Here is a 26,389-nt window from a genome sequence, read left to right on the forward strand (position 1 = left end):
CACCTACAACTACAGCAAGCATTAAACACAACTTCAGTCCTAGCCAGGTTAACATAAAACCTTACACTAAAGATTGGTTTATTTCTGTTCCTGATACCCAATATATCTTGGGTCTATTAACAAAAAATTACAAAGCATGCTGAAGAGCAAGAAAAATCACAGTCTAAAGAGACAAAGCAAGCACCAGAACTAGACTTAGGTATGAGAGATTTCAGACTAGGAACTTAAAATAACTTTCATTAGTATATTAAGGGTTCTAATGGAAAAAAAAGTGGACAACATGCAAGAACAGGTGGATAGTTTAAACAGAGACATGGAAACTCAAAGAATCAGAAGGGAATGCTAGAAATCAAAAACATTGTAACAGAAAGGAAAAATGTCTTCGGATGAGCTTGTGTCAGTAGACTGGACACAACTGAGTAAAGAATTAATAAGCTTGAAGATAGAAATTTCCAAAACTGAAATACAAAGAAAAAGAAAAGAAAAACTAAGTGCAAATGAAAATACATCTTATCAAAATGTGTGGAATGTAGTGAAATGCAGTGCTTACAGCATTAAATGCATATGTTAGAAAAGAAGAAAGATCTAAAATGAATAGCCTAAGCTTTTACCTTAGAAAACTAGGGAAAGTTCAGTATAAACCTAAAGCTAGCAGAAGGAAGGAAATAAAAATTAGATTAGAAATCAATGAAGTGAAAAACAAGAGGATAATATGATTAAAAAACAAAAACTGATTCTTTGAAAATCAGAGGGAAACATTTTATATACACAGACACTTAAATAGTTGAACACAAAGCTTCATAATAGATCAGCATTAGTGGAATGGCCAACAAGTTGTCATTGGCATGTGGGAAGCTAGAGAGTTAGATGTTTTATGGTTTTTTCATTTTAATTTTTTTATTGAAGTATAATTGATTTATAAGGTCATGTTAGTTTCTGGTATACAGAAAATTCTTTTTCATATTATTTTCCATTGTGATTTAATACAAGATATTGAATGTAGTTCCTGTATTACACAGTAGGACCTTGTTACTTATTTTATATGTAGTAGTTTGTATCTGCTAATCCCAAACTTCTAATATTTCCCTCCCTCACCCCCTTTCCCTTTGGTAACCATAAGATTGTTTTCTATGTCTGTGAGTCTGTTTCTGTTTTGAAATAAGTTCATTTATATCATATTTTAACCTCTGCAAATAAGTTATATCATATGATACTTGTCTTTCTCTGTCTGACTTACTTCATTTAGTACAATAATCTATAGGTCCATCCATGTTGCTGCAGATGGCATTATTTCATTCTTTTTTATGGCTTAATAGTATCCACACGATGGATATGTGAGATATATATATATGTTTATAGTTTCCTTTGCTGTGCAAAAGCTTATAAGTTTAATTAGTTCCCATTTGTTTATTTTTGCTTTTATTTCTGTTGCCTTGGGGGACTGACTTAAGAAAATGTTACAATATATGTCAGAAAATGTTTTGCCTGTGTTCTCTTCTAAGAGTTTTATGGTGTCGTGTCTTATATGTAACTCTCTAAGCTATTTTGAGTTTATTTTTGTGTAGAGTTTGAGGGAGTATTCTAATTTCATTGATTTACATGTGACTGTCCAGCTTTCCTAACACTACTTCCTGAAGAGACTGTCTTTTCTCTATTGTATATCCTTGCCTCCTTTGTCAGAGATTAATTGACCGTAGGTGTGTGGGTTTATTTCTGGCTCTCTGTTGTGTTACTTTGATCCATATGTTTGCTTTTGTGCTAATACCCACAATGTTTTGATTACTGTAGCTTTATAGTATTGTCTGAAATCTGGGAAGGTTATGCCTCCAGCTTTGCTCTTATTCCTCAGGATTGCTTTGGCCACTCTGGGTCTTTTATGGTTCCGTGTAAATTTCAGGATTATTGTTCTAGTTTTGTGAAAAATGTCATGAGTAATTGGATAGGGATCACATTAAATCTGTAGATGGCTTTGGGTAGTATGTCCATTTTAACAATATTAATTCTTCTAATCCAAGAACATGGGCTATCTTTCCATTTCTTTAAATCATCTTCAGTTTCCTTTATCAATGTTTTATGGTTCTCAGCATACAGGTCTTTTACCTCCTTGGTCAGGTTTATTCCTAAGTTTTGGTTTTTTTTTTTTTTTTTTGATGTGATTTTAAAAAGGATTGTTTTTTAGTTTCCCTTTCTGATATTTCATTGTTAGTGTAAAGAAATTCAACAGATTTCTGTATGTTAGTCTTGTTTCCTGCTACCTTGCTGAATTCGTTGATCAGTTCTAGTAGTTCTTATGTGGAGTCTTTAGGGATTTCTATATATAGTATCATGTGATCTGCATGTAATAACAATTTTACCTCTTCCCTTCCAATTTGGATACCTTTTATTTCTTTTTCTTTTTCTTCTTTTTTTTTTTTTTTTTTTTTTTTGTCTGATTGCTGTGGCTAGGACTTCCAATACTATGTTGAATAGAAGTGGTGGGAGTGGGCATCATTGTCTTGTTTCAGATTTTAGCAGGAGGGCTTTTGACTCTTCCCCATTGACTACTATGTTGGATGTGGATTTGTCATAAATAGCTTTTATTATGTTGAGATATGTGCCCTCGACCCCCACTTTGGTAAGAGTTTTTTTATCATGAATGGATATTGAATTTTATCAGATGCTTTTTCTGCATCTATTGAAATGATCATATCGTTTTTGTTGTTTCTTTTGTCGATGTGGTGTTATCACATTGATTGATTTGTGTATATTGAACAATCCTTGTGACCCTGGAATGAATCCAACTTGATCATGGTATATGATCTTTTTTATGTGTTATTGGATTTGATTTGGTTTGCTAATGTTTTGTTGAGAATATTTACATCTATCTTCATCAAAGACATTGGCTTGTAATTTTCTTTTTTGGTAGTGTCTTTGTCTGGTTTTGGTATCAGGGTGATGGTGGCTTCATAGAATGACTTTGGGAGTATTCCCTTCTCCTCAATCTTTTTGAAGAGTTTTGGAGGATTTGTGTAAGTTCTTCTTGGGTGTGTTTGGTAGAGTTCCCCTGTGAAGCCTTCTGGTCCTGGACTTTTGTTTCTAAGGAGGATTTTATTATTATTATTATTATGGATTCTATTTCACTTCTAGTGATTGGTCTGTTCAAATTATTTATTTCTTCTTGATTCAGTTTTGGTGGGCTCTATGTTTCTAGAAACCTGTCCTGTCCATTTCTTCTAGGTTGATTTGTTGGCATATAATTGTTCATAGTATTCTCTTACAGTTTTTTGTTTTTCTGTGGTATCGGTTGTTATTTCTCCTCTTTTATTTCTTACTTTGTTTATTTGGGTCCTCTCTCTTTTCTTCTTGGTGAGCCTGGCCAGAGATTTTTCGATTTTGTTTATTACCATTTCAAAAAACCTAAGACCTGGCTATGTTAGAGGGACACCTGAAATAGACTGCAACATACCTGCTGCTATGTTAACCCATTAAGAAAAAGTTCCCAAAGAACTGTCATGGTTTCTAGGAATCTCCTCTAGCCCTGTTAAATAAATTGTTAATCTTTTCTTTCATACCACAAAGCTCTATGCCCTCCATATCTCAGATCTGAATTACCGTTACAGCTTCTTAAGTGATATCCCTGCAGAAAGTCCCTATATTTAGACCAATCTCTTTTTAGTATTTCACTTATTCCAAGTTCATTTTCTGCCTCTGGCTTCCTGGCAACCAGTAGGCATGTGAATTAATCATGTCTCTCTCTGGTTTGCTATTTTGTCTTTTATATCTTTGAATTATTGTACTCATTACATAGTGTGTACATGTTTTTTTCCCCTCTCTGAGAAGTTCAAAGGCCAATTGTTGAATCCTCAGCACCTGGCATTAAGATGGCAAATAGTAGATGCATGATTAAATGTCTATTTGATTGAGTTAAGTACTTATCCTGCCTTCATCCTTCTGAAATACTCTTCTGTTTGCCTATGGAAATTCTATCCCACTCTTCAAACTCACCTATTCCATGAAATCTCTCCTGCCTATAGTCTACATTGATTTCAAAACTCTTACTGTATCCATATGCGGTACCACGTGATGAGCTGCATGGAATCTGGAGTGATGGCTTGAGTGTCCCAAACTTTTACATAATATATAAATTAGTATAGAAATAAAAAATGACTAGTTAAAAAATTGAGAGTATTTACTCAGTAACTGCTTTGGTAAGGTACTGTGCTAGTTTTTAAGGGGACAAAGATGAGTACATCCCTCAAGGAGCTTACAGTTTAGTAGGGGAGATAAGACATATAACAAGTAGTTAAGTGGTGACTTTCATAGTGGATGTGTTTTGAGAGTTGATTATGGCAGTTGGGAAGCTCTAGTAAAGCTTTGTGGATTTTGATAGCCATGGGTAAAATTTAAACCCCATAAAGTCGGCATTATCATTATTCCTGTATTATTGATGAAACAAATTGATGCCCAGAGAAGTTAAGTATCTTGACCAAGGTCATAATGGTCAATAGTGGTAGAGCTGAAACTTAAACTTGGTAAGTCTGCCTTCCAAATATCTGCCTTTAATTGCAGCACCAAGACTGTAGAGGTCATACAGAAGAATTAGCAACACTAACGGGATATGGAGAGTAATGGAGTACTGCAGGCACAGATGACATCAGAGGCACCTGAGTGACGTGATTAAAGCACTGATGGTGCCATTGACAACATGGGGAACACAGGCTAAGACATAAGAGTAGGAGGAAAACTCAGTTAATTTTAGACAAACCAAGTTTTAGGTACTTGCAGGAGGGACACATAGCAGTTAGAGAAATTGGACTGGATATGAGAGGCAGTTCGAAATAGGGGGAATCTCAATGGCCACAAAATATTGAAAGCATGTCTAACTTTACCAGAGTCATGGAAATAAAAGTTAAAAATGTGAGATGCCCTTTCCTACCTGCTAGATGGACAAAAAGTTAAAAATTGTATACTAAAATTGTAAGAATATAGAGGGATAAGAATTTTTCATACACAGTTCCCAGAATTGCCTTTTTTTGCAGTTGATTTGTTCAAATCAGGATCCCAACACTGCAAAGTCCAAACATTGCATTTGGCTGAATATCTCTTAAAGAGTCTCTTTTGAAGACTGTGTTTGTTTGTTTAATTGATTTTACTTTTCTTTTACCCCCTTTGGTAGGTTGGAACAGTCAGAGAGCCTAGAGGAAAACCAGCGAAACCTCCTTCAGATGACCGAAAAGTTCTTCCATGCCATCATCAGTTCCTCCTCCGAATTCCCCCCTCAGCTACGAAGCGTTTGCCACTGTTTGTACCAGGTATGCTTAAGTTTAGAGGCTACCTTTATTAATCCAAAGCTAAATTTAAAAGAATGCTTTACCGAAGAGGGATTTAGCTGCTGATAGTGGGTGGTTGATAATACTGAGTAATATTGCTTAGAAGACAGTTTGAAGTATTTTAAGGGGTACTTTAAAAATAGTAAGTTTTTCCTGCATTGGGAACAAGTTTAAAATGCACCAAATCTACTAGTTATAATAGATGTGGCTGAAGTGAGATATACTATGGAATTTTTGTGGTTGTTTTTACCTAAATTACTCATAGAGTCTTTCACATATGAGGCAGGTCTATTCTTTGTTTTTTGCATTGTGAAATGCTTGGTCTATAATTCTGATTTCTTCTTTAAGCTATAATGTGTTTGTGTCAGGTTTTCCCAGGACAGACTGATGTTTATTTTATGTAGGATGCTATTTATAAAATATATTGCATCATCATTCACATCAAATGATTAGACTTTCTAACACTAGCACTGCAAGTAATGCTTCTGAGTTCAGATGTCCACAGTCATCCCCTAGTTGGTGAGGAAATTAGGTCTGTGTTCTTTTATGGCTTCCACTGTGTATTTAAATTGCTTATGCAGTTTCAGAAATGATTGAATCATTCCAAGCAAATCCACATTAGCCTGTTTAAACTATGATTCTGGAGGAAACATTAGTTGGTCTGGAGTTTGGGACAGGGGTAGGTATAGGGGAGAGAATTTATGTATTTACCAAAACCAATGCCTTTTGTGTCTTTTTCTTTGCAGAGTCATCCCCAGCCATTTGTTTTTTAGCACAGGGCTTCAGTTGCTTAGAGACGTTAGCAAGATCAGTGAAATCATCATTAAAATGCTGTTTCAGGCCGCTCTGTGTGAATTTTTCCCCCATTGCTATTTATAAAGATGTATCTGCTGTATCTATAAAAAAACTTTTCTTCACATACGTATAAAGCGTACTTAGCAATAAAACTCTCTTAATTTATCGTGACTTTTCCTGCCTTTTCAAAATAGCTCAAGGGAGCTTAGGAGAGCACCACATAATTTTTCCAGCTGGTTAAATCTGAGACTAGAGGGTGGTTTAGTTATAATACAAAATATAAAACAGTAAATAATATCTTCTCTTAAGTTTGGGCATTATTCAGGTAGCTCTTTAAATCTAACTCAGTCTTTCTGTTTATAAAACTAAGTAGACAAGAAATGGTGAACACATATTAGAAATAGTCTGGGTCAACTTCTTGGGTGGCCTGATAGTACCTGTTTTCAGGGAGCAAATGGATTTCTAAAGCGGCAGTGGCTTTGACTTTAACTGGTTAAAAGTGAATGGGTACTGACTACCTGATTACATGCATAGTCTAGTAGATTTTAGTAGAAACTCTTCATGTGTTGTCACCCTAAAAGGAAAAATTGTATCAGCAAACTTGGAGTCCCATTTGATAAGGAAAAAGGAACAGGGCTTGGCACTTAGTAAGTACTTCGGAAATATTTAATGAAGGAATAAATTACCCTATTCCTCCTACCCATGTAAACAAGATTCTTACCCGCTTTCATAGTTAGAAAGGGAGGGAAGTAGTGAAAATAAATCAGAAAACAGAGCTTATTAAACACCAAGTGTTGTGCTTTTTTAAACACTCCATAATACAGTATCCCATATTACAACAGACCTGAATTATCATATTAAAATTTCACATACAATTATTCTCTTTAAGAATATTATTGAAATGTTAGTGCATTTTTTGGAGTATTGGGTAAACTTATTATTGGAATGTAGAATACTATGGAGCAAAGGTATCCAATGTTATTTATAAATAAGGGTTTGTTTTTTAATAGGTGACTGATAATGGGGAATTTTACATTTACTAAATTAAAAAGAAAGGGAAAAAAAAAACTTCGATCTCAAGATAGTCTTTCATTAAGTCCCCTTCCAAATGTTTTCCCCTTAGTTTGTTCTTTTATTTTTGTTCATATTCCGTCTTCTGGCTCTTCCTTGCCCTTTTGACTTTGGCAGAAACATAATGGGACCTTTGTACTTTCAAGTTCTGCTGGCAGGGTAGTTGATTGTTTTTTTCCCCTCTAGCAAACATGGCTCCTGCTTTGGGACCTACTGGGGAAAATTTGAAAGCGAAGTGAGTAGGTTGCTAGCTAATGGATTTCTCTGAGCTTTGGCTCTTTTTACTTGAGTAATATTTTGACTCTTAAGCCTTTTTAAGATTGTGCTTTAACCGGCTCTTTTGTTTTATATGCCTCCTTACTTAGTGGACTGGATTAAAGTTATATAGGAATAGCCAACTATTCCTGTATAGTTCAACTACAGTGAACATGTATTAGATTTATAACTAAGGCATTTTGTCAAGAATTTGTTTCCACTTTTCCTCCCGATAGTTTTGGAATAATGAGCAAATAATTCCCAGAATGGATATTCTCCTAAGCTGTGGTGAGAGAGTTATGAAAAGAGCTAAATATTATGACTCTAAATAAATCTTTTCTCAGCAAATCTTCTCCTCCAAACAAAATTAGTTTACACAGAAATGTTAAGGCTATAAATAATAGTTTTATACCATAATTGAAAAAAAGTGTATAAAATGGCATTTTTGTGATAAATTGGGTTACGAGTGCTTTTGTATATAGTCTAAAATTTGAATCCAAGCTCCTTGAAAAAGGAACTGTGTCTTACTGTTTGACTGCTGTTTTCCAATGCCTAGAATGGTATCTAGCATGTAGATGCATGTTAACTACTTAGGTGGATGAATGGACGGATGGATGAACAGATATCAAACTAACTGTCCCAAATTGTTATGGGCTATGGTGTTGGATGCACAGAACTCCTAGAATGAAATGCCATATATGGTGGATTAAGAATTTTAGTTTGTTCTAAAAATATTTTAAAAATAATTGTTGTTCCTAGTCTAGTTCAGTCAGAAGTCTTTTAATTTTAACAGAGCTCTTTGGCCTAGGAGGAGCTCTGTGAGATGAAACCAGTACGTCTCTGTGAGCTTTAGGGGGGGATTTTTTTTTTTTTTTTGAGACATTCTGATAAATGGTCAAATCTGTGAAAGATTTTAAGCAGGCTTACAGTTTTATTGTATAATTTTCTCCTCAGTTTCTTCACTTTAATATTAATTAATGCTTGTTTCTAGTTGAGCTGATAACATTCTTTCCCCAAATGTTGCAGAGCTTTTTAACCTCCTCTGATTAGAACCTTTTCAGGAAATAGCCTGCAAACAGAAAGATAAGTGAAATTTTAAGAGTAATCTTTCTTAAAGAGAGAGAGTGAAATTTTTAATTCAGAATCTCTAGAGTGTATTTTTCTATTATATTTAGCCATTTAATGTTCATTTTTTAATCAGTAGGATCTGAATTAAATTCCAGCTATGAAAAAAAGAACTTTTAAGTCAATTGAAGGATACACAGAGAAGTGTACATAAACCTATATATCAAGAAAAAATTGTGGAGACATATAGCAGTGTTTTTAGTGTGTCATCTACTTATAATGAACATTTTATATAAAATTTATCAAAAGCTAGGAATTAACTAAAATGTAAATATTAAATATCCTCAGATACTCTTGAGAACTTTTCTGTGATTTATAGCCAGAAATAGTAGATATGATTGTCTCAACATTTCTTGCTATTTATTTAGTGCTTTGGCTTAAACATGTAGTAAAAATGAAAATCCAGAGATAAAATTCATCCCTCAAAATTCAGTTGATTTCTAATTTTTTGTTGATTCCATTTGTGTTACATTTTGATCGTGTAATTTTATGTACAAGCCAACATTGTTTTTGTTGCTGTATGTAGTTGGTGCTGTGACTTGTTTGTGCTCATCTCTGTTCCTGTAGGCAACTTGCCACTCCCTACTGAATAAAGCTACAGTAAAAGAAAAAAAGGAAAACAAAAAATCAGTAAGTTTGGAGAACTTTTTTTTAGCTGTTTCTTTCGAAGCAAAACAAAAATCTTTTGCTGTTTGTTAAGAACATCTTCACTGTAGCCTATTTGACCTTCACTGTAAAATCATTCTACTAATTCTGGCACAAAATAGCTTTCATTTCAATTAACCCTGGAATTAAGTTACATTGAAACATTCTCTGTGTTCCTTTGGTTTGATTTATCCCAAAGGCATTTTGGGGGCATTTGTTGCATTGGATATCCCTGGTTTAATTTTATTATTGTTATTTTGAAAATTATAAATGAATGCAAAAGAAACTTAATTTCAAGGCCTTAGGAAATGCTGACTCTCTTCATTCTTGCTTCTTGTTTGCAGGTAATGTGAGTGATTTCTTTTCCTAGAGATGAAAGTTTTTCTTAATTGTTAGAAGTACATGGAAGGAAAGTGTCACGTTCTAAATCTTACTTAAAAGTAGCTAAATTTAATTTTTTACTTCTTATATTTTCATCTAGACAGTTTCCTCCAGAATTTAGATATTTGTGAAATTCTAATGGTGAAACAAAACCACTTTTACCTTAGAAAAAATCATCATTAAACTATTGGGACTGAGAACATAGTACTTTTGAAATAAAGGAAAACAGTGAGTCTATATTTATAGAGAAATACCTTATTTGTAAACATGGTATGAATATACCCCTTACTTTTATGACCTTGCCCTAATTTAAAAGGAAGAAAATTATGGTAGTCATAATAATTTTTTTCCTGTGAGTGAAATTTGTCCAAAATATTAACATGCATTCATTTAAAATTTGCCATTATCTTTCAGTATGACTGATCTTGAATCAGGCTGAGTACAGCCTTTGTACATATAATCCAAATGAATTTAGAGAAGGATGTAAAGAAAACCTTTAGGAGTCATGTAGGTAGTTTACTTTAAAAGGTAAAATTTAGAATATAGTATTCATCTGGTTTCATCTTTCATTCCTTGTCTGAGCTTCACATATAACAAATTTTGGTTGTAAATTCAAAACTAAATTAAAATTTATAGACATATGCTTTTATATCAATTTAGGAGATTCTTTTTTGGGTATGTTAAGTAAATTTGGTCAGCTGTCAGCAAATGGATTGGATTGGATGGCCATCTTGCTTAATAAAAACATTTCTTTCTAATGCTTCAGCCTTCTAATTCTCAGCATATGTGAATATAACATAATATACACCATCACTGTTGAAATTAATTTACTGTTTCTAACATTCTTGTTCAGTGTTTCACTAATGCTGTTGTGTAGTGTATCACATAAATTAAAATTCAGGCTTTCTGTGTTTCTCTAGAGCATGTTTTCTAGCCTTCCTAATAACATTGCTTTATTTATTAAGATTGTGTCTAAAATTGTTTCTTGAAAAATTTTTTTCTACTAGTGTTATTTTCAGATTTAAAAAATGTTTCTAGGTAACATGAAGTTGTGGAATGTATTTCTCAGCACAAGTCATATGAGGTCCTCATGGAAACGGAGGGAATCTAATTGGTAATTTGAGATATTTTAGAATGCATTCCAAAGTATGATGGCAGTATAGCCATTATAAATTTAAAATATTGGTTTATGGAGCTGTTGGGGTAACAGAATCTAATGATCTTTTAAAAGCAAGTTAACTTTCTTTTGGGGTGTATGTACCATGAGTTGTAATATGTAAAATATATAGAGAAGGTTCTGGCTTCTGGTATATAGCTATGTAGTTGTATTACGATAATTCTGTTTATTACACTCAAATATATACTGTATAATTAGATCTCCTTTGAGAAGTTAATTGTCAGCCTAACTTAGGTAATTAAGGATATATGGGTTGTGATCCTCTTTCTGATGCACAATGTATGTATTTATTTGTAACATACAGCTTTTAGTGGGGTGTCGGTAGTGAAGGAGACATTTGACTGATACCTGGTTTCCACATACAGACTGGCCCTAATTTGATCTTTTATGCAGAATGTCTTTTGGATCCAAATTAGATTTTTACAGGTTAAAAAGGAAAAAAACAACTTGAGTATGTATATTATGAAGTAAAATCACACTGATGTTAATTAGTGGTGAAAGAAAAAGTAGTATTTTTATATATTGACTCATAAAACTTGTTATAAAGCATTTTTATGGATATTGATTATTTTATCAGGTTTTAGTTCCAAGAATATACTGAAACTGTTGTCAGTGATTATATGATACTTGGAACAATGTATGTTCCTGCAGTGTGGACATTTTGTTTTGACATGAATTGTTTTTGAAAATGTGGAAGATAGTGAAGGTGTAGTACTTGTCATAAGTTTTATAGTATTCTCCCTTTGAGAAATAATTCACTCATGTTCCTTAAATTCTGAGACTGAGTAGTACTGAGTATAAATCAGGTATTAATGTGAGTCACTTTAAAACTTTTTTGTCCTAAAGAAAACCAATAAATAGCTGCCTTCAAAAATGCATTTTAAGAGTTCTCCAAGTTTACATGAGTAATTCATTTTTTGAGATACTTTGACAGCAGGTTAGTATTTTATAAATTAACCAGTTCTTTAACCAGACTCTGACTTTTACCTCTTTCAAAACCACTTTAAGATATTAATGGATTAAACTGAATATGTGCTATTCCTTTAAAACAACCTATTTGCAATTAAATATAAAGCAATTTTTAACCTCCTTCCTTCTTGCTAACTCACTCCTTAAGGGCTTTAAAATTTTATAGGTTTGTTGATAATGTTTCTTATGTTTTAAGATTAAAATTTGTGAGTTCTAAAAGAAACAGTCACAATGGTGGTCTGTGAACATTCTAAAATTGTATGAAGAATTTTGTCTGTGCAACAGTAAACATTCTTTTTTCTGTTCCTACTCCCCAAAAGGTTAAACACTATACTAGATAGTAAAAGCACTTGAGTTTTCTTAATTCTATTTCTAAAACTGTATTTTGGCTAAAAATAACTCTAAAACAGTATTTAGATTTTAACACATTCTACTAAGGCTGCTGTATGTAGCCACCTTCACCAGTTTCCTCTTACTGAATTGTAAGGTTGCTCTTCGTGCAGTAGCACTCAAAGTACTGTACCACCAAGCTTCCTCAGCTGCATAGTATAAACAAAGGTGAGAATGTATTAGTCATAACTCACCCCCATTACCACTTTTACAAAGATTTTTTCTGCTTAAAAAATCATCCTCTATTAAAGTAGTTTTTTTACTAACTTCCTGTCGGATATGATAGAAAATTATTTTGAGATTTTAGGCAGTGAATAAGAACACATTTATAATGCATACCACATGAAGCACTAGAGGAAATAGAATGAAATAATTCTTATTCTTTCCAGAGTTAGTATGGAGTCAGTGAGCCATGTGAATTCACGAGAGGAAATATTACTTTATTGAGGCATTGTGAAGAAAACTAGAGCTGTGTGAAATTCTGCACATACGTCCTGTTTTCTCATTTTTCCCTCATATCTTTGAAATGTAGGTATAATCAATGATGATAAAATTAAGACCTTTTTTCAGATCTCTTCTACACAACTCATCTATGAGACGTCTTTTTTCTTAGATACATTTATCATGCTTTTAAAGGTTGGAGGGCAAGAATTGAGGATAAGCTTTATTTGCTGATGTTTTGGGAGTAGGAAAAAGTAAAAATGTATTGTTCTCAAGGATTGGTCTGTTCAGGGTCTTTGTGCAAAGTTTGACCTTCAAGCTCTTTTCTTCCCATTTCCATGTTTTAATTCAAACCGTATACTCAATTCTCAACTCCTTGTTTTTAGGTGGTTAGCCAGCGTTTCCCTCAGAACAGCATCGGTGCAGTAGGAAGTGCCATGTTCCTCAGATTTATCAATCCTGCCATTGTCTCACCATATGAAGCAGGGATTTTAGATAAAAAGCCACCACCTAGAATCGAAAGGGGCTTGAAGTTAATGTCAAAGGTGAAGAATTATTTTGATAATATAACTATTTTAAATTTCTCTTCAATAAATTTTCAGTTTTTCATATTCACTGTACTTACTTACTCTTGAATTTATTTTTGGAATGCCCTCTGGTTTTCACTTACATGCCTTGTTTTATTTTTATTTGTTTATATTACAAAGGAATTCATTAGACTGATACCTGATGGGCCTTATTATCACTTGAAAATATTTTAGCAAATGTCTTCAGAAGATAGTTTTCTGTGTAATCATTCTGGAAATTCTGAAGTGGAAACCAAAATGTATATTTTATGATTTTTTAAATTAAAAATGTATTAAATAATGTGTATTTTATGTGTATAACTATATGTGTGTGTATATAATAATAATACTAATATTTGGAAAAGAATAGAAATAACACCTAGTATTTATAGACTGAGCAATCATTGCCAGTAGAAATTATATCAGTGAAAAAATTAATATTTTAAAAAGAGTATGTGTGGGTGTAGATTTTATAATCTGATCCTTTATAACCTTGTTTTATTGTTTAGATACTTCAGAGTATTGCCAATCATGTTCTTTTTACAAAAGAAGAGCATATGCGGCCTTTTAATGATTTTGTGAAAAGCAACTTTGATGCAGCACGAAGGTAAGCAGCCTGCCACTTAGCCAGTTGCTCTGTTTGAGTCAGATATTTTCACTTCCACTCAAGTCCATGTACTTGGTCTACATGAAGCTCCTGCTTATTAGGTTTTTTCTCTTTAATCTCTAGGACAAGAACATAATTAATCTTACTTTATTTTACTATAAAAAACATTAATGAAGTAAATCCATATTCTTTGTGATTTGGTAGTGATTTCCATATTTAAAAACCAGGAGGGATTTTTGACATAGCTACTAAAATAAAGGATTTGAGTTTGCTACAATATGGAGGAGAGGAAGAAGGAAAAAGCCTTCTTTCAGTAAAAACTAAAACTGAAATGGTACAGATAATGCATAATAGTGTATAATCACAAGTTTTGTGACATTAGAATATTTTTGATACTTTAATTTGAAAGTGTACGTAAACTAAAAGTTTACTCTTTAAACCAAGTAATACAAATGCATATGATTTTGTTCAAGAGTAACTGGAAAACTGTTCAAGTTTTATGATTTTAGAGAACTTGAGTTCTGCTCGGTAGGTTCCCATAACTAACTAGTTGCTTCTCTTTATCTGTCTTGAGTTGCTGGTTTATTTATAAAGTAGGTGTAATACCGTGTTTGCCTGTGAGTTGATTTTAGAGAAACGAATGAGATAAATTATGAGAAAGTTCTTTGTAAATGTAAGTTAACATCAAGAATTCTACTTTTCATGTAGTAGTAGATTCGTAAGTCTAATTGATCTGACTCACAGTCTAAGCTGTACTTGTACAACTCTCTTCCAATTTTTCATTATAGTTTGTACCAACTTCTAATTGGAGTTTAAAAGATACATTGTTGGGTTGCAAACCATAGTGGAAAGAAAGTGAATGTCAGCCTAGGATTTATATTCTAAGTAGATTGACTACCCACAGAAAGTTAAAAGAACAAAGGTTTTGATCCTGGCTTCACCCTGGCAAGTTGTATAACTTTGGAGAAGGTCTTTTGTCTTGTCTGGGCCTCCGTTTCCTTACCTGTAAAGTACTGGCTTCTCTACAAAGTCTCATCCATCTAAATCTATTGTCTGACTTGAGAGCCTACCCTGAAACTGAAGCTAGGCATCAGAAATGGAAAACCAACTTTCTCCTTGTCTCTTCTTGTTTTGTTTAATGATAGTCACATGTGTGGGTTAAACCTCCATATTTGTAATCTCAGTTATTTCACAGTTACTTCATATAAATTTAATTCAGACATAGATATGAGTATATCTGACTTTTGAAATTCTGATAACTTTGCATTTTTGAAGGTTTTTTCTTGATATAGCATCTGATTGCCCTACAAGTGATGCAGTAAATCACAGTCTTTCCTTCATCAGTGATGGCAATGTGCTTGCTTTACATCGTCTACTCTGGAACAATCAAGAGAAAATTGGCCAGTATCTTTCCAGCAACAGGTAAGACTTTCCAATCACGGGGATATTGGAAACTCTCAGTTTAATTTTATATTAATAAAATTATTGGTCATGAATAATACTTTTTATTTTGTGTCTTCTTAAAATAAGAATTATGATTTGGAAAGAGAAATGTAGACTCTCTTTAAAAATACATAGGCAAAAACTTGTCATATTAAGTGGTAACAAGCTTACATAGGTGCTACAGACTTTTTTTTATGTTAAACTAAGAAATCAGAAATTAGGTTTTTAGGTTTTTTCTGGTTTGCAAACATTAGTGTGCAACAAGACATAGAGATGTTTAAATTTACTAGAAGATCAAATGAGTATTGGCATCTGAATCTGAAGAACAGCTTAATTTTTAGGAATTTTATAATGAAAACATTGCGATTCTATTGTAAGCCTATAGTAATCCCATTTGTGATACTCTTATGTATATGCAAATAAAGTTTTATATAGATAATTAATTAATTTCAGAATTTTACGTTAGCTAGTCTCTTGTAGCCTGGGTCATTTCCTGTCCTTTCTAATTATTTATGTTTATAAAGGGCCCTCTATCTGAGGAGCTCTCTTAAAAAGGTAGAATGAGTCCAGATTATTTTTAAATGCCAATGAAAATGGTTTGCTCATTCATGGAAAAGATAGAAGACCATGAAGCTAAGGCTAACTGATTAAGAAATGGGAGTTTAAAATATAGAACATTTTAATCTTTTATGAATTGTTAATGGCTTGGAGTAGACATGGGCATGACTGATAATGTGTCTAAGACAGAAATATGAAAATGCTTTATCTGTGTGGCACTCAAACTGTGGAACTTTTAAATGCAAAAATTCATTTATCTTACAATAATTCACATATGTATTCATGTAGTTTAATACTAGAGAATTTTTTTCCACTTGGTTTTTTAAAAAATACACATTTCAAACATACAAAAAAGTATAGACCATAGTATAAGAGAGACACATATCTACTCCCTAGCTTTAACATTATTTTACTGTATTACTTCAGATCTTTAAAACGTTTTATTTCTTGGGGAAAGAAGAGTGTAATTCACAAAAAAGAAAAATTATAGATATAGGATAGGTATGTATAACATAGTTTTGTATGTTTTAAACTTTTACAGAAATGATGTACTCAATGTAGTCTCTTCATACAATACTCTGAGATTTATCATTTATTTAACTTAGTATTTCGTTGAATGACTGTAACACTAGTTTCATATTTCCTAATTGATCGATATTTAGGGTTTTCTGTTTTTCATTATTTTTAATAGTGATGTAATAAATATTCTTCATATTTGTCTCCCTGTGTATTACCTAAATGCATAATTGCTAGGTTCCGGGCTATGCAGAACCTCAGCCTGACTAGATATTGCCACATTGCTTTTCAGTGTACGTGCTGATATACACTTTGACCAGCACCGTGTACCTCTTTATACACATCCTCACCAAAGGTGGCATTAGCAAACTTCATAATTTTTTGCCAATTTGATGTTTATGAAATAGTGTCTTATTTTTATATGGTTTTAAATGTTTAATAATTATTGAAACTTCATGTTTACCCTTATTAAGCAGAAATCTGGTATCAGGGACAGTATGTCTATTTCCTAAATAGTGGTTTCTCAAGGTGGATTCTTTTCATTCTAAGAGACAGTGGATCAAAATGTTATTTTTACTTACTGATTGTCTGTTTAATGGGAATGGATTTAGAATACTGGGACAGAAAGAATTTTTACGTAAATTTTGTAGTTTGAGGAGTGGTCATATGTCTAAGATGTCTCAGTGTAAATTTAACAACCCCTGAGGTCTTTTTGGTGCAGTTTAGAAATCAGCAGGAACCACCAGGTGACAGTAAAAAGAAAAGCAACCAATGACAGTCTAAAGAAATGTGTACTGCTAAATGTGAACTGCAACTTTTTCCTAAGTAGTTTGCTATATCTAGGGATCACAAAGCTGTTGGAAGACGACCTTTTGATAAGATGGCAACACTTCTCGCATACCTGGGTCCTCCAGAGCACAAACCTGTGGCAGATACACACTGGTCCAGCCTTAACCTTACCAGTTCAAAGTTTGAGGAATTTATGACTAGGTAAAGTACCACGTTGAAATGATGATTGCTTCTTTTTGGTTGAGGTGCAAAGTTTGCCACCAGGCCACTTGTTAGATGTGCTTGTATATTTGATAGAGGATTATCAAGAAAGATGTACTCAGTAACTGCATTGTTATGTTTAGGATTCCACTTCTCTCTTATTCTATGTATTGTTGAAATATGCTTTGTTTTGTGGTTGATTTTAGTATAAAAATAGTGTCTTATTGAATAGTACTTTGTATGTTTTTTTGAGGTGTTTTTGCATTTAATACTTAAAAGGGAGGGTAGATAACATTATTTTCATATTATAGTTAGGGAAAATAAAGCTCAAAGTGAATAATTAATTTGCCTAAGATTCCACACCTCTTTCATAGGTCCTTTGGTTCTAAGTGATGAACTCTTTCTACCACACTGTAACATTTTTCAGAACCCTCCTAAAAGTTAATGGTACTAACTTCTTTTAGATTGAGACTCAGAAAATATAGTATACTTTAATATTGCAAAAAAACTTCTGTGGACATTTTTTTTTAATGTGGACATTTGTTCTGAATCTCATTTAGAGAAATTTAGTTTGCAAGCCACATGATCCTCATTGTTAAATGTTGTTCACCTCTGTGATGTTACAGTGAAGGTAGTTTGCTGAATTCTTTGGTATTTAAAGTACCTTTCATAATCCTTTACACTTAGTCACTTAGTGCTTCATATAGTGAGTGTGGGTTAAGTGTTTTTGTTCATAGTGTATGCCAGAGGCAGAGAGGAAAAAGCAGAATATGACATTCTGAAGTTAATTCACATTACTGATTTGTATATCATGTGCCTTGCCTTGTTTAAGTGCCTGTTATTAATCATATTATGTATAGATCATAGTTTTGTACACATTACTCCAAATTTTTGATATCTTTAGCTCTGTTATATTTTTCTGTGTAACAAATGCTTATTCCTGTGTAACTAAGGAAGTATCTTCTATATAAAAATTTCATGTTACCTAGTTGAAAAGTGTAGTACAAAAATGTAAAACTTTTTTATTCAACATTACCAAGGACATCCTTGCCATTTTTCCATTTTTCTAAGAAAACCTCTTTATTAGTCCTTTTATCTTGACCTAAGACCCTGCCTTCCTTACGAAACAATCTTCTGTGCTTTTGAAGACTAAATGATCTAACTTGTGTAAAATACTTAGAACTAGTGTCTGTTGTATATATAAAGTGTTTAATAAACTTTAGGTGATGTTTTTAAGTTCCCACTGATGCTGTCTGAGACCCATTTTTCTTTTAAAAAATGGGAAGTAGCTTTATAATGTTAACTCTAAAAATAAAAATTGTTAAATTATTCAAAACATAGAAATCTAAGAGAATGTAAAAATTTTTTCAGTTATTTCACTTCTTAGAGATAATTCAGTTAGCATTTGGCCAATAGCTTCCCAATCATTCAGCTATACACATGTGAACCTGTTTCCCTTGTCAAAGGATGTCTAGATTGTTTCCATTAATATTAAACAAATGCTGACCTGGTACCAGCAACAGGATGAACTGAGATAATACAACCTCTTCTCCCACCCCCAGGACACATGAAAATACTAAGTAAAATAAAATATGTTTTAAAAATAAAGTATTTTTAGGGGGGAGGGTATAGCTCAAGTGATAGAGTGCATGCTTAACATGCACAAGGTCCTGAGTTCAGTCCCCAGCAGCTCCTATAAAAATAAATAATAAAACTTAATTACCTCCCCCCTGCCCCCCCAAAAGTATTTTTAAATGCGTATTTGGAAAAGAAGTTCAGAGCAAATTAGCTGAAAGGCAGTACAGAGAGACAAAGAAATGTAAAATATGAAAGAGTTTAAGAGATGCATATAACAGAATGGGAAGATCCAACGTGTCTAGTAAGTGTTTCAGAAAGAGAGCTTACAGAGAACAGTGAAGAGGTCATATTTAAAGAGACAACAGATGAGAATTTTCCAGAGTTGGTGAATGACATAAATCCTCAGATTAAAGACACACACTGAGTGTTGAGCAGAATATATGAAAATTAAACCATACTTTTAAAGAAATGTTTAAAAATATATATAGGAATATAATTATAAAAATGATATTCAGAATCAGGGAGATTAAAATGGATGCTAATGTTGGTGTTGGCACAACTGTACCAGTAAATAACCATCTGGAAAAAGATGCTTATATTATTTGTGAGGATAAACTCCCATGAAGAAGAAAACTTGGGCCTTTCTCACTCATATCAAAATCAATAAGCCAGAAAAGAAAAGGTTGATAAACTGAACTCTTAAAGAACAAATAAATAAAAATGGAAGAACTTCTGTCTAGGAAAAACAATGATTAAAAACTATTCTATGGCTAATATCCCTGTCCAGGAGTTTTCTTAGCATTATCTTATGAACCATTCTTTGTGGTTCAAAGAATAACACCTTGAAATTTTTGGTACATGTGGCCACATTGCCCTTCAGAAAGCATGTTGCTTTTAGATACTTTGTCATTTTGTATATTTTATCATTGATCCAATTGTGGATTTTTGTAGATACTCAGTGGACATTATAAAGCCTATGAGTTGCTCTTTTATTTTTTTTTCAGGCATCAAGTACATGAAAAAGAAGAATTCAAGGCTTTGAAAACATTAAGTATTTTCTACCAAGCTGGGACTTCCAAAGCTGGGAATCCTATATTTTATTATGTTGCACGGAGGTAAGAAACACTATGTTTTTTTGTTTTGTTTTGTTTTGTTTTGTTTTAATTGAAGTATGGTCATGCTGTGTTAATTTCTAGTGTATAGCACAGTGATTCAGTTGTGTATACACACACACACACACACACACACACATACACATACACACATTCCTTTTCATTTTAGGTGACTATAAGGTATTGAGTATACTTCCCTGTGCTATACAATAGGACCTTGTTGTTTATCTGTTTTATATATAGTAGTTAGTATTTGCAAATCCCAAACTCTCAATTATCCCTCCCCACCTCCTTTCCCCACCTGGTAACTATAAGTTTATTTTTTATGCCTGTGAGTATGTTTCTGTTTTGTAAATAAGTTCATTTGTGTCATTTTTTTAAGATTCCACCTATAAATGATATATGGTATTTTTCATTCCCTTTCTGGCTTACTTCACTTAGAATGATTATCTCCAGGTCTTTCTATCCATGTTGCTGCAAATGGCATTATTTTATTCCTTTTTATGGCTGAGTAGTATTCCATTTATGTGTGTATACACACACACACACACACACACACACACACCCACACCCACACCCACAACTTCTTTATCCAGTCATCTGTTGATGGACATTTAGGCTGTTTCCATGTCTTGGCTATTGTAAACCGTGCTGCTGTGAATATTGGGGTGCATGTATCTTTTTGAATTAGAGTTTCGTCTGGATATATTCCCAGGAGTGGGATTGCTGGATCATATGGTAAGTCTATTTTTAGTTTTTTAAGGAACCTCCATACTGTTTTCTATAAACTACATTCCCACCAACAGTGTAGAAGTGTTCCCTTTTCTCCCCACCCTCTCCAGCATTTACCATTTGTGGACTTTTTAATGATGGCCATTCTGACTGGTGTGAGGTGATACCTCATTGTAATTTTGATTTACGTTTCTTTAATAATTAGTGATATTGAGCATTTTTCATGTGCCTGTTGGCTATTTGTATGTCTTCATTGAAGAAAAGTTTGTTTAGGTATTCTGCCCATTTTTTGATTGGGTTGTTTGTTTTTTTGTTATTGAGTTGTATGAGATGTTTGTATATTCTGGAAATTAAGCGCTTGTCAGTCTCATCGTTTGCAAATATTTTCTCCCATTATGCAGGTTGTCTTTTCATTTTGTTTATAGTTTCCTTTGTTGTGCAAAAGCTTATAAGTTTAATTAGGCCCCATTTGTTTATTTTTGCTTTTATTTCTATTGCCTTGGTAGACTGCCCTAGGAGAACATTGCTGTGATTTATATCAGAGGATGTTTTGCCTATGAGTAACACTATGTTTTAGTTTCTCTCACCAGAGTTTTTTAAATGATGGCAAATGTAGAGAGACAGACAACAAGTTTGGCTTTTTGCCACTTGACTTTATCAGAATTGAAGACAAGCTTTTCTGGGAGAATGAAGCTGGGTAAACCGCCATCTCATTCCGAAATGATGCTCAGTATATTAGAAATTGCTTTTCAGACTACCTATTTCATATTGGCTTCTTTTTGTTACATAATTTTTTAAAAATAACACCTACAGTGAATTACAAAGAGTAAAAAAAAATCACAATCTTTTGTTTTCAGGTATATTCTGATTAAATAACATCCACAACATGATAATCAGAAACTTTTTAAAAATGGAAATAAAACTTCAAGAGTCTGTTTCTGAGAACTTTTAGCAATATGTGTGTAAGACAACCTCAGAGTGATTTAACAGATAATTCAGAGATGGTGTGGGAAATTTCTATAAAGATAGCACAGGTGGCAGCCTGGAAAATTGATTGTTTGCTTATGCTGTCTTCCGTAAAGGCTAATTCCTAGAAAGTCTTTCTGCAAATGCTGTGAGCTCCTCCTTCAAAATAGGTGTGATGCTTGCATTGTTTTCCCGGCCATTGTCTTTTCTTTCTTGCCTCATTCTGCCTTCCTTTCGAGAACGCGTCTATGATGTTATTTGGCCAGTTTTACTTCTTCTCATTTAGTGTGACATAAACTCATGGTAATTGAACCTTAGGAACAGTGTGATATAATAGAACACTGGCTTTGGAATCTCAGAGACAGTGTTTACTTTTAGTTCTGCTATTCACTAGGCTGTAGGAGTTCATCTTTCTGAATTTACTGAATTTAATATAAATTGAGGAATTATTTCAGTAGACTTAGTGGTCATGGGTGGCAAAAAGTTGGCAGTGTATTGGAAACAAATGGAGGTTGAGAAATAGTGACAGAGGAGTGAAGGAAGGAAGGTGGAAGTTGGGAAACTCATTTAATCAGATAATTCAGATAGCATTAAAACCAACAAGTCCGAAGACCTGGGGTGTTAGGGAACCAAGAGGGCATAGGAACTTTCACTTATCCTTAGCCCTCCTCTTCAGCAGCTCTGAGTAATATCTCTTCAACTTCACCTGAAAGTCTTCTCTCCAGCTTTGATTTCAGGTGCTGTTTCTAAACTGCCTAAGATGACTTTGATTTTCTTTTGCAATGAGATGAACCATGTTTGTATTCTAATCCCAACCTTTAATACCACCAGTGTATTTTGACTTCCCCTATTACGTCTCACATTGATGGGAGAGAGAGAGAGATGTGTGTCCTCCTCCCCGTTTAAATTCTTGTTAGTTTATAAATGGCAGAGATTTCTGGAAAACCTCAAAGCTGGGTTTTTTCTTCAGGATCAGACTGTAAGATTGTGTTCCTTCTTTACAGTGGTCTGTACCATACAAGGCCAAAGGAAAGTAGCACGGGTCTGATGCAAACACCCTCTGTGGGACTAAGTCAGCGAGATTTCCAGGAAACCTATGTAACATGGTGACTTGAGAGAGCTAAGGATTCCAGCTTGCTGTTTCTGCGTAACCTTAGACAAGTTAGTTTTTAGAAATGTTAAAGAATAATAATATTTTGAAGAAAAGAGGGGGAAATGCATATAAAAACTATCCTGTCTACCTCTCCCATAAAGTATTTTGTGACATATGAAGTTCTGTACAGAGTATGTTTGAGGTTTTCTTTTGTTGTTGTTGTTTTTGCTTTTGAATATAACTGCCAATTTCAAGACTTTCAATCATTTCAGCTTCTTATTTAGACTTATGAGAGCACCTCCTGGTCTTCATTGTCACCTGGTGTGAAGCCTCAGGTTCAGGATAGATGAGCACTTAATAGCTCAGAACAGAGAGAGGCTCAGTTCATCCACTGTATACAAAAGCAGAAGAAGATAGTAAAGGCCTTGTCTCTATCCAGCCAACTTTGTCAGAGAACAACTAGGCTTGACTTTCTGACATTCCTGTGTTTCTGTGGCTTAGACTTCCGTGTATTAGTTTATGTCTTTTGAGCTGTAGATTCTAATCTCCTTTACAGATAGTCCACAGACATTTCAAGCTTCAAGTGTCCAAAATTCAGTGTATATTCAAATAAACTCCTTTTTCACACCATATTCTCTTTCTCAATAGCAGCACCATCCCTTCTCACTCCAGAAACCGTAATCATTTTATATTCTTCCCTCTTTTATCCTCCTTAGATCAATCACCAAGTCTTGATTTTTGTTGTGTGATCTAGGCAAGTCAATTAAGTTGTTTTAGTCAAGCCTTTGTTATTGCAAATAAGTCATTCTTACTTTCTGAAGAAGATAGGCCTAAACGTGAATCAGAGCAGAGACTGCCCAGATGTAGACAGAGTTTAGATGGCTGTCAGTTCTGGAACCAGCTTGTGCTCCCTGACTCTCTCTTGTCTTCACATTCAGTTGTACCTCATGATTTTCCTCTTTCTGTATCTTTTCAGCTTTAACCTCAACTAATAAATCCTTCATTACCTTAATACTGCACACTTCAAATTCCAGAAGGAGAACGTTCAGACAAAAAGTACCAGTTTGGCAAAACCTTTAACTCTGTGTGTTGGCCAGCCAGTAGATTTATGCCTGCTTCTAAGTCAAGTTCTTGCTTCTTACCCAGCAGTCATGTGGTTCAGAATGACTTCCTAGTGCTATTCCTTTATCAGGGGCTGTCCTTAGGTATGTGTTTTAATTTTTTAAATTGGATCTTAATGGTTTAACACTTCTTTTAGGTACCTTGGAAGTGTCTTTTGATTCCATTTCCCCCACTGCCATTACTGAGATTCTCTTACTAGCTTTAAACTGTACTAATGCAGCATTATTGTTCTACTCCCTAAACCCTACATACCTACTTCCATGTCATCTTAACATTGCTTCTGGAGGCAGTTTCCAGTGCACACCTAATCTTGTCTTTATGTGTTAAATAGCACCATTGAGTCCCCATATAAAATCTAGGCTCTGTAGTTGGGTGTGCTGGGTGCTCCCTAATTTTGACCTAAATTGGTTTCTAATCTTTTCCTGCTATTCCCTCCCATATACTTTTGCTCCTGCGCTGTAACAGGTAAAGTAACAAATGCAAGGACAGTGTTGCAGCATTGTTTATAGTGGCAAAAAAAAAAAAAAAAAGTAACTATATATCAAAAGGAAATTGTTGAATAAATGATGATACATCTGTATTATGTAATAATATGTAATGTGTTAAGTTTCTTTTGCTTGTTATAATAGTGGCAGAAACAAAATTTAAACTTGTGTAAACCAAATGGGATATCAATTGGCACATGTACCTAAGGAGATCAAGAGATGGACTGGCTTCTTACATGACTATATGCAGATCTTTGAACAGTGTCATCTGGAGAACATCTGTCTTCTCCGTCTCTTGACTCTACTTTGTGTTGATTTTATTCCCTGGCAGCTCTTCGTAAGCAATAGCCGGTGATGGTTTGTGTTTCTCCCAGCTTAACAACCCAGTGGAAAAACGCCTCTTTCCTAGTAGTTATAGCGAAAGTCCTGGGCTTATTGGCCTGAGTCACCTGCCAGTTCCTGAGGCAGTCACTGTGGCAAGGAGGATGGAATTTCTTAGTTGTCTAGGCCTGAATCATGTGCCCATCCCTGGAGCTCAGGGGTGAGCCAGCCCTACTTGAGTTGCATGAACTGAAAGTTGGGGGGAGCTTGGGGACAGGGTTTCCCAAAGGGAAATTGGATTGCCGATATCAGAATCAGGAAAAATGTCAAACTCCCAAATTTATCCCTTCCCATCCCCTTTCCCTCGTAACTGTAAGATTATTTACTATGTCTGTGAGTCTGTTTCTGTTTTGTAGATGAGTTTTTCTTTTTTTTCTTTTCTTTTCTTTTCTTTTCTTTTCTTTTCTTTTCTTTTCTTTTCTTTTCTTTTTAGATTCCACATAGGAGTGATATATGGTATTTTTCTTTCTCTTTCTGGCTTACTTCGCTTAGAATAATGATCTCTTGGTCCATGTTGCTGCAAATGGCATTATTTTATTCTTTTTTTATGGCTGAGTAGTATTTGATTGTATAAATATACTACAACTTCTTTGAGATTTGCAAATGTTAGCCACTATATATAAAAATAGATTTAAAAAAAAACAAGTTTCTTCTGTATAGCACAGAGAACTATATTCAATATCTTGTAATAACCTTTAATGAAAAAGAATATGAAAACAAATGTATGTATGTATATGCATGACTGGGACATTGTGCTGTACACCAGAAATTGACATATTGTAACTCACTGTACTCAATAAAAAAAAAATTAAAAAGAATGATTTCAGAGGGAAAAAAATCAGGAAAAATGGATTCTGAGCAGAAAAAGTAACAGAAATCCTCTAATGTAGCTTTAAAAAGATCCAGATGACTTACTCTGACACTTAACATGCAGTGTGCAAAGGAATATGGGTGTGTATGTGCACATGTATATAGTATGTATAGACTGAGAAGTGAGTAAAAGTATGCACAGTAAACTAGTTCACATTGCTTATCTCAGGGGGAAGTATGATTGGAGTAGGTGAGGACCAATTATAGTATTTCTGTAATATGTATATCTTTGTACTGTTTGACTTGTTGCCAGGAGCACGTTATTTTTGTAAGAATAATTAAAAATATAAAACTTAAAGTACAATGAAGAGTTTTTCTCTTAGGAATGTTGTGATACGTGGCAATGTTGTAATACCTGCTTTTTGGGTGTCAGTAGTAATAATGTTAATAGTGAACATTTACTGAGTGCTTTCTTTGCATGAGGCAAACTGTACATATTATATGCTTTTTCTTTTAACCCGTAAAATAATCTGCTGAAGTGTTATGACTACCAGTGATTGACTTGTGTGTAAACTGAAATTTAGAGAAATTGTTAGTCATTTGCAAATCTAGCTAACAGAATGACCAGGCAAATTAAAACAAACAAACATACATCCCCAGGCCCTACCTGGGCTGCCAAATCAAAATCTCAAGGCAGAGCCTAATCTAAATATCTGAAAGAGACCCCAAGTGATTCATTTGTAGTCAGTTTATTACCGGTTTGTTTGGGAGTCTCACTGAGTCATGTATTTATTACTCATGGTAGCACAACTAGTAAGAATCAGAGTTGAGTTTCAAACCTTAACAACTGCACTGTTAATAATATAGTTAAT

The 26,389-nt window shown here is 33.8% G+C and overlaps 1 protein-coding gene across 7 annotated transcripts in view; it reads left to right on the plus strand.

Annotated features, from left to right (window-relative positions):
* Positions 1-26,389, plus strand: part of NF1 (neurofibromin 1) — a 225,415-nt gene that overhangs the window by 118,016 nt on the left and 81,010 nt on the right. For 5 of the 7 annotated variants that reach the window (XR_004311794.1, XM_032457663.1, XM_032457668.1 and 2 more), the window contains 7 exons: positions 5,156-5,291; positions 9,123-9,185; positions 12,945-13,103; positions 13,634-13,731; positions 15,007-15,153; positions 17,092-17,238; positions 19,821-19,931. Coding sequence is in view for 6 of the 7 variants with exons in the window: in XM_032457663.1 (XP_032313554.1) it covers positions 5,156-5,291; positions 9,123-9,185; positions 12,945-13,103; positions 13,634-13,731; positions 15,007-15,153; positions 17,092-17,238; positions 19,821-19,931 (861 nt within the window). In the remaining variant the exon portion in view is untranslated. The remainder of the gene's footprint in view (positions 1-5,155; positions 5,292-9,122; positions 9,186-12,944; positions 13,104-13,633; positions 13,732-15,006; positions 15,154-17,091; positions 17,239-19,820; positions 19,932-26,389) is intronic. The other 2 variants (XM_032457666.1, XM_032457667.1) reach the window with 1 other exon arrangement.

The sequence above is a fragment of the Camelus ferus genome, chromosome 16 (genome assembly GCF_009834535.1).
Source record: "Camelus ferus isolate YT-003-E chromosome 16, BCGSAC_Cfer_1.0, whole genome shotgun sequence".
In the NCBI taxonomy this organism is placed as follows: domain Eukaryota; kingdom Metazoa; phylum Chordata; class Mammalia; order Artiodactyla; family Camelidae; genus Camelus; species Camelus ferus.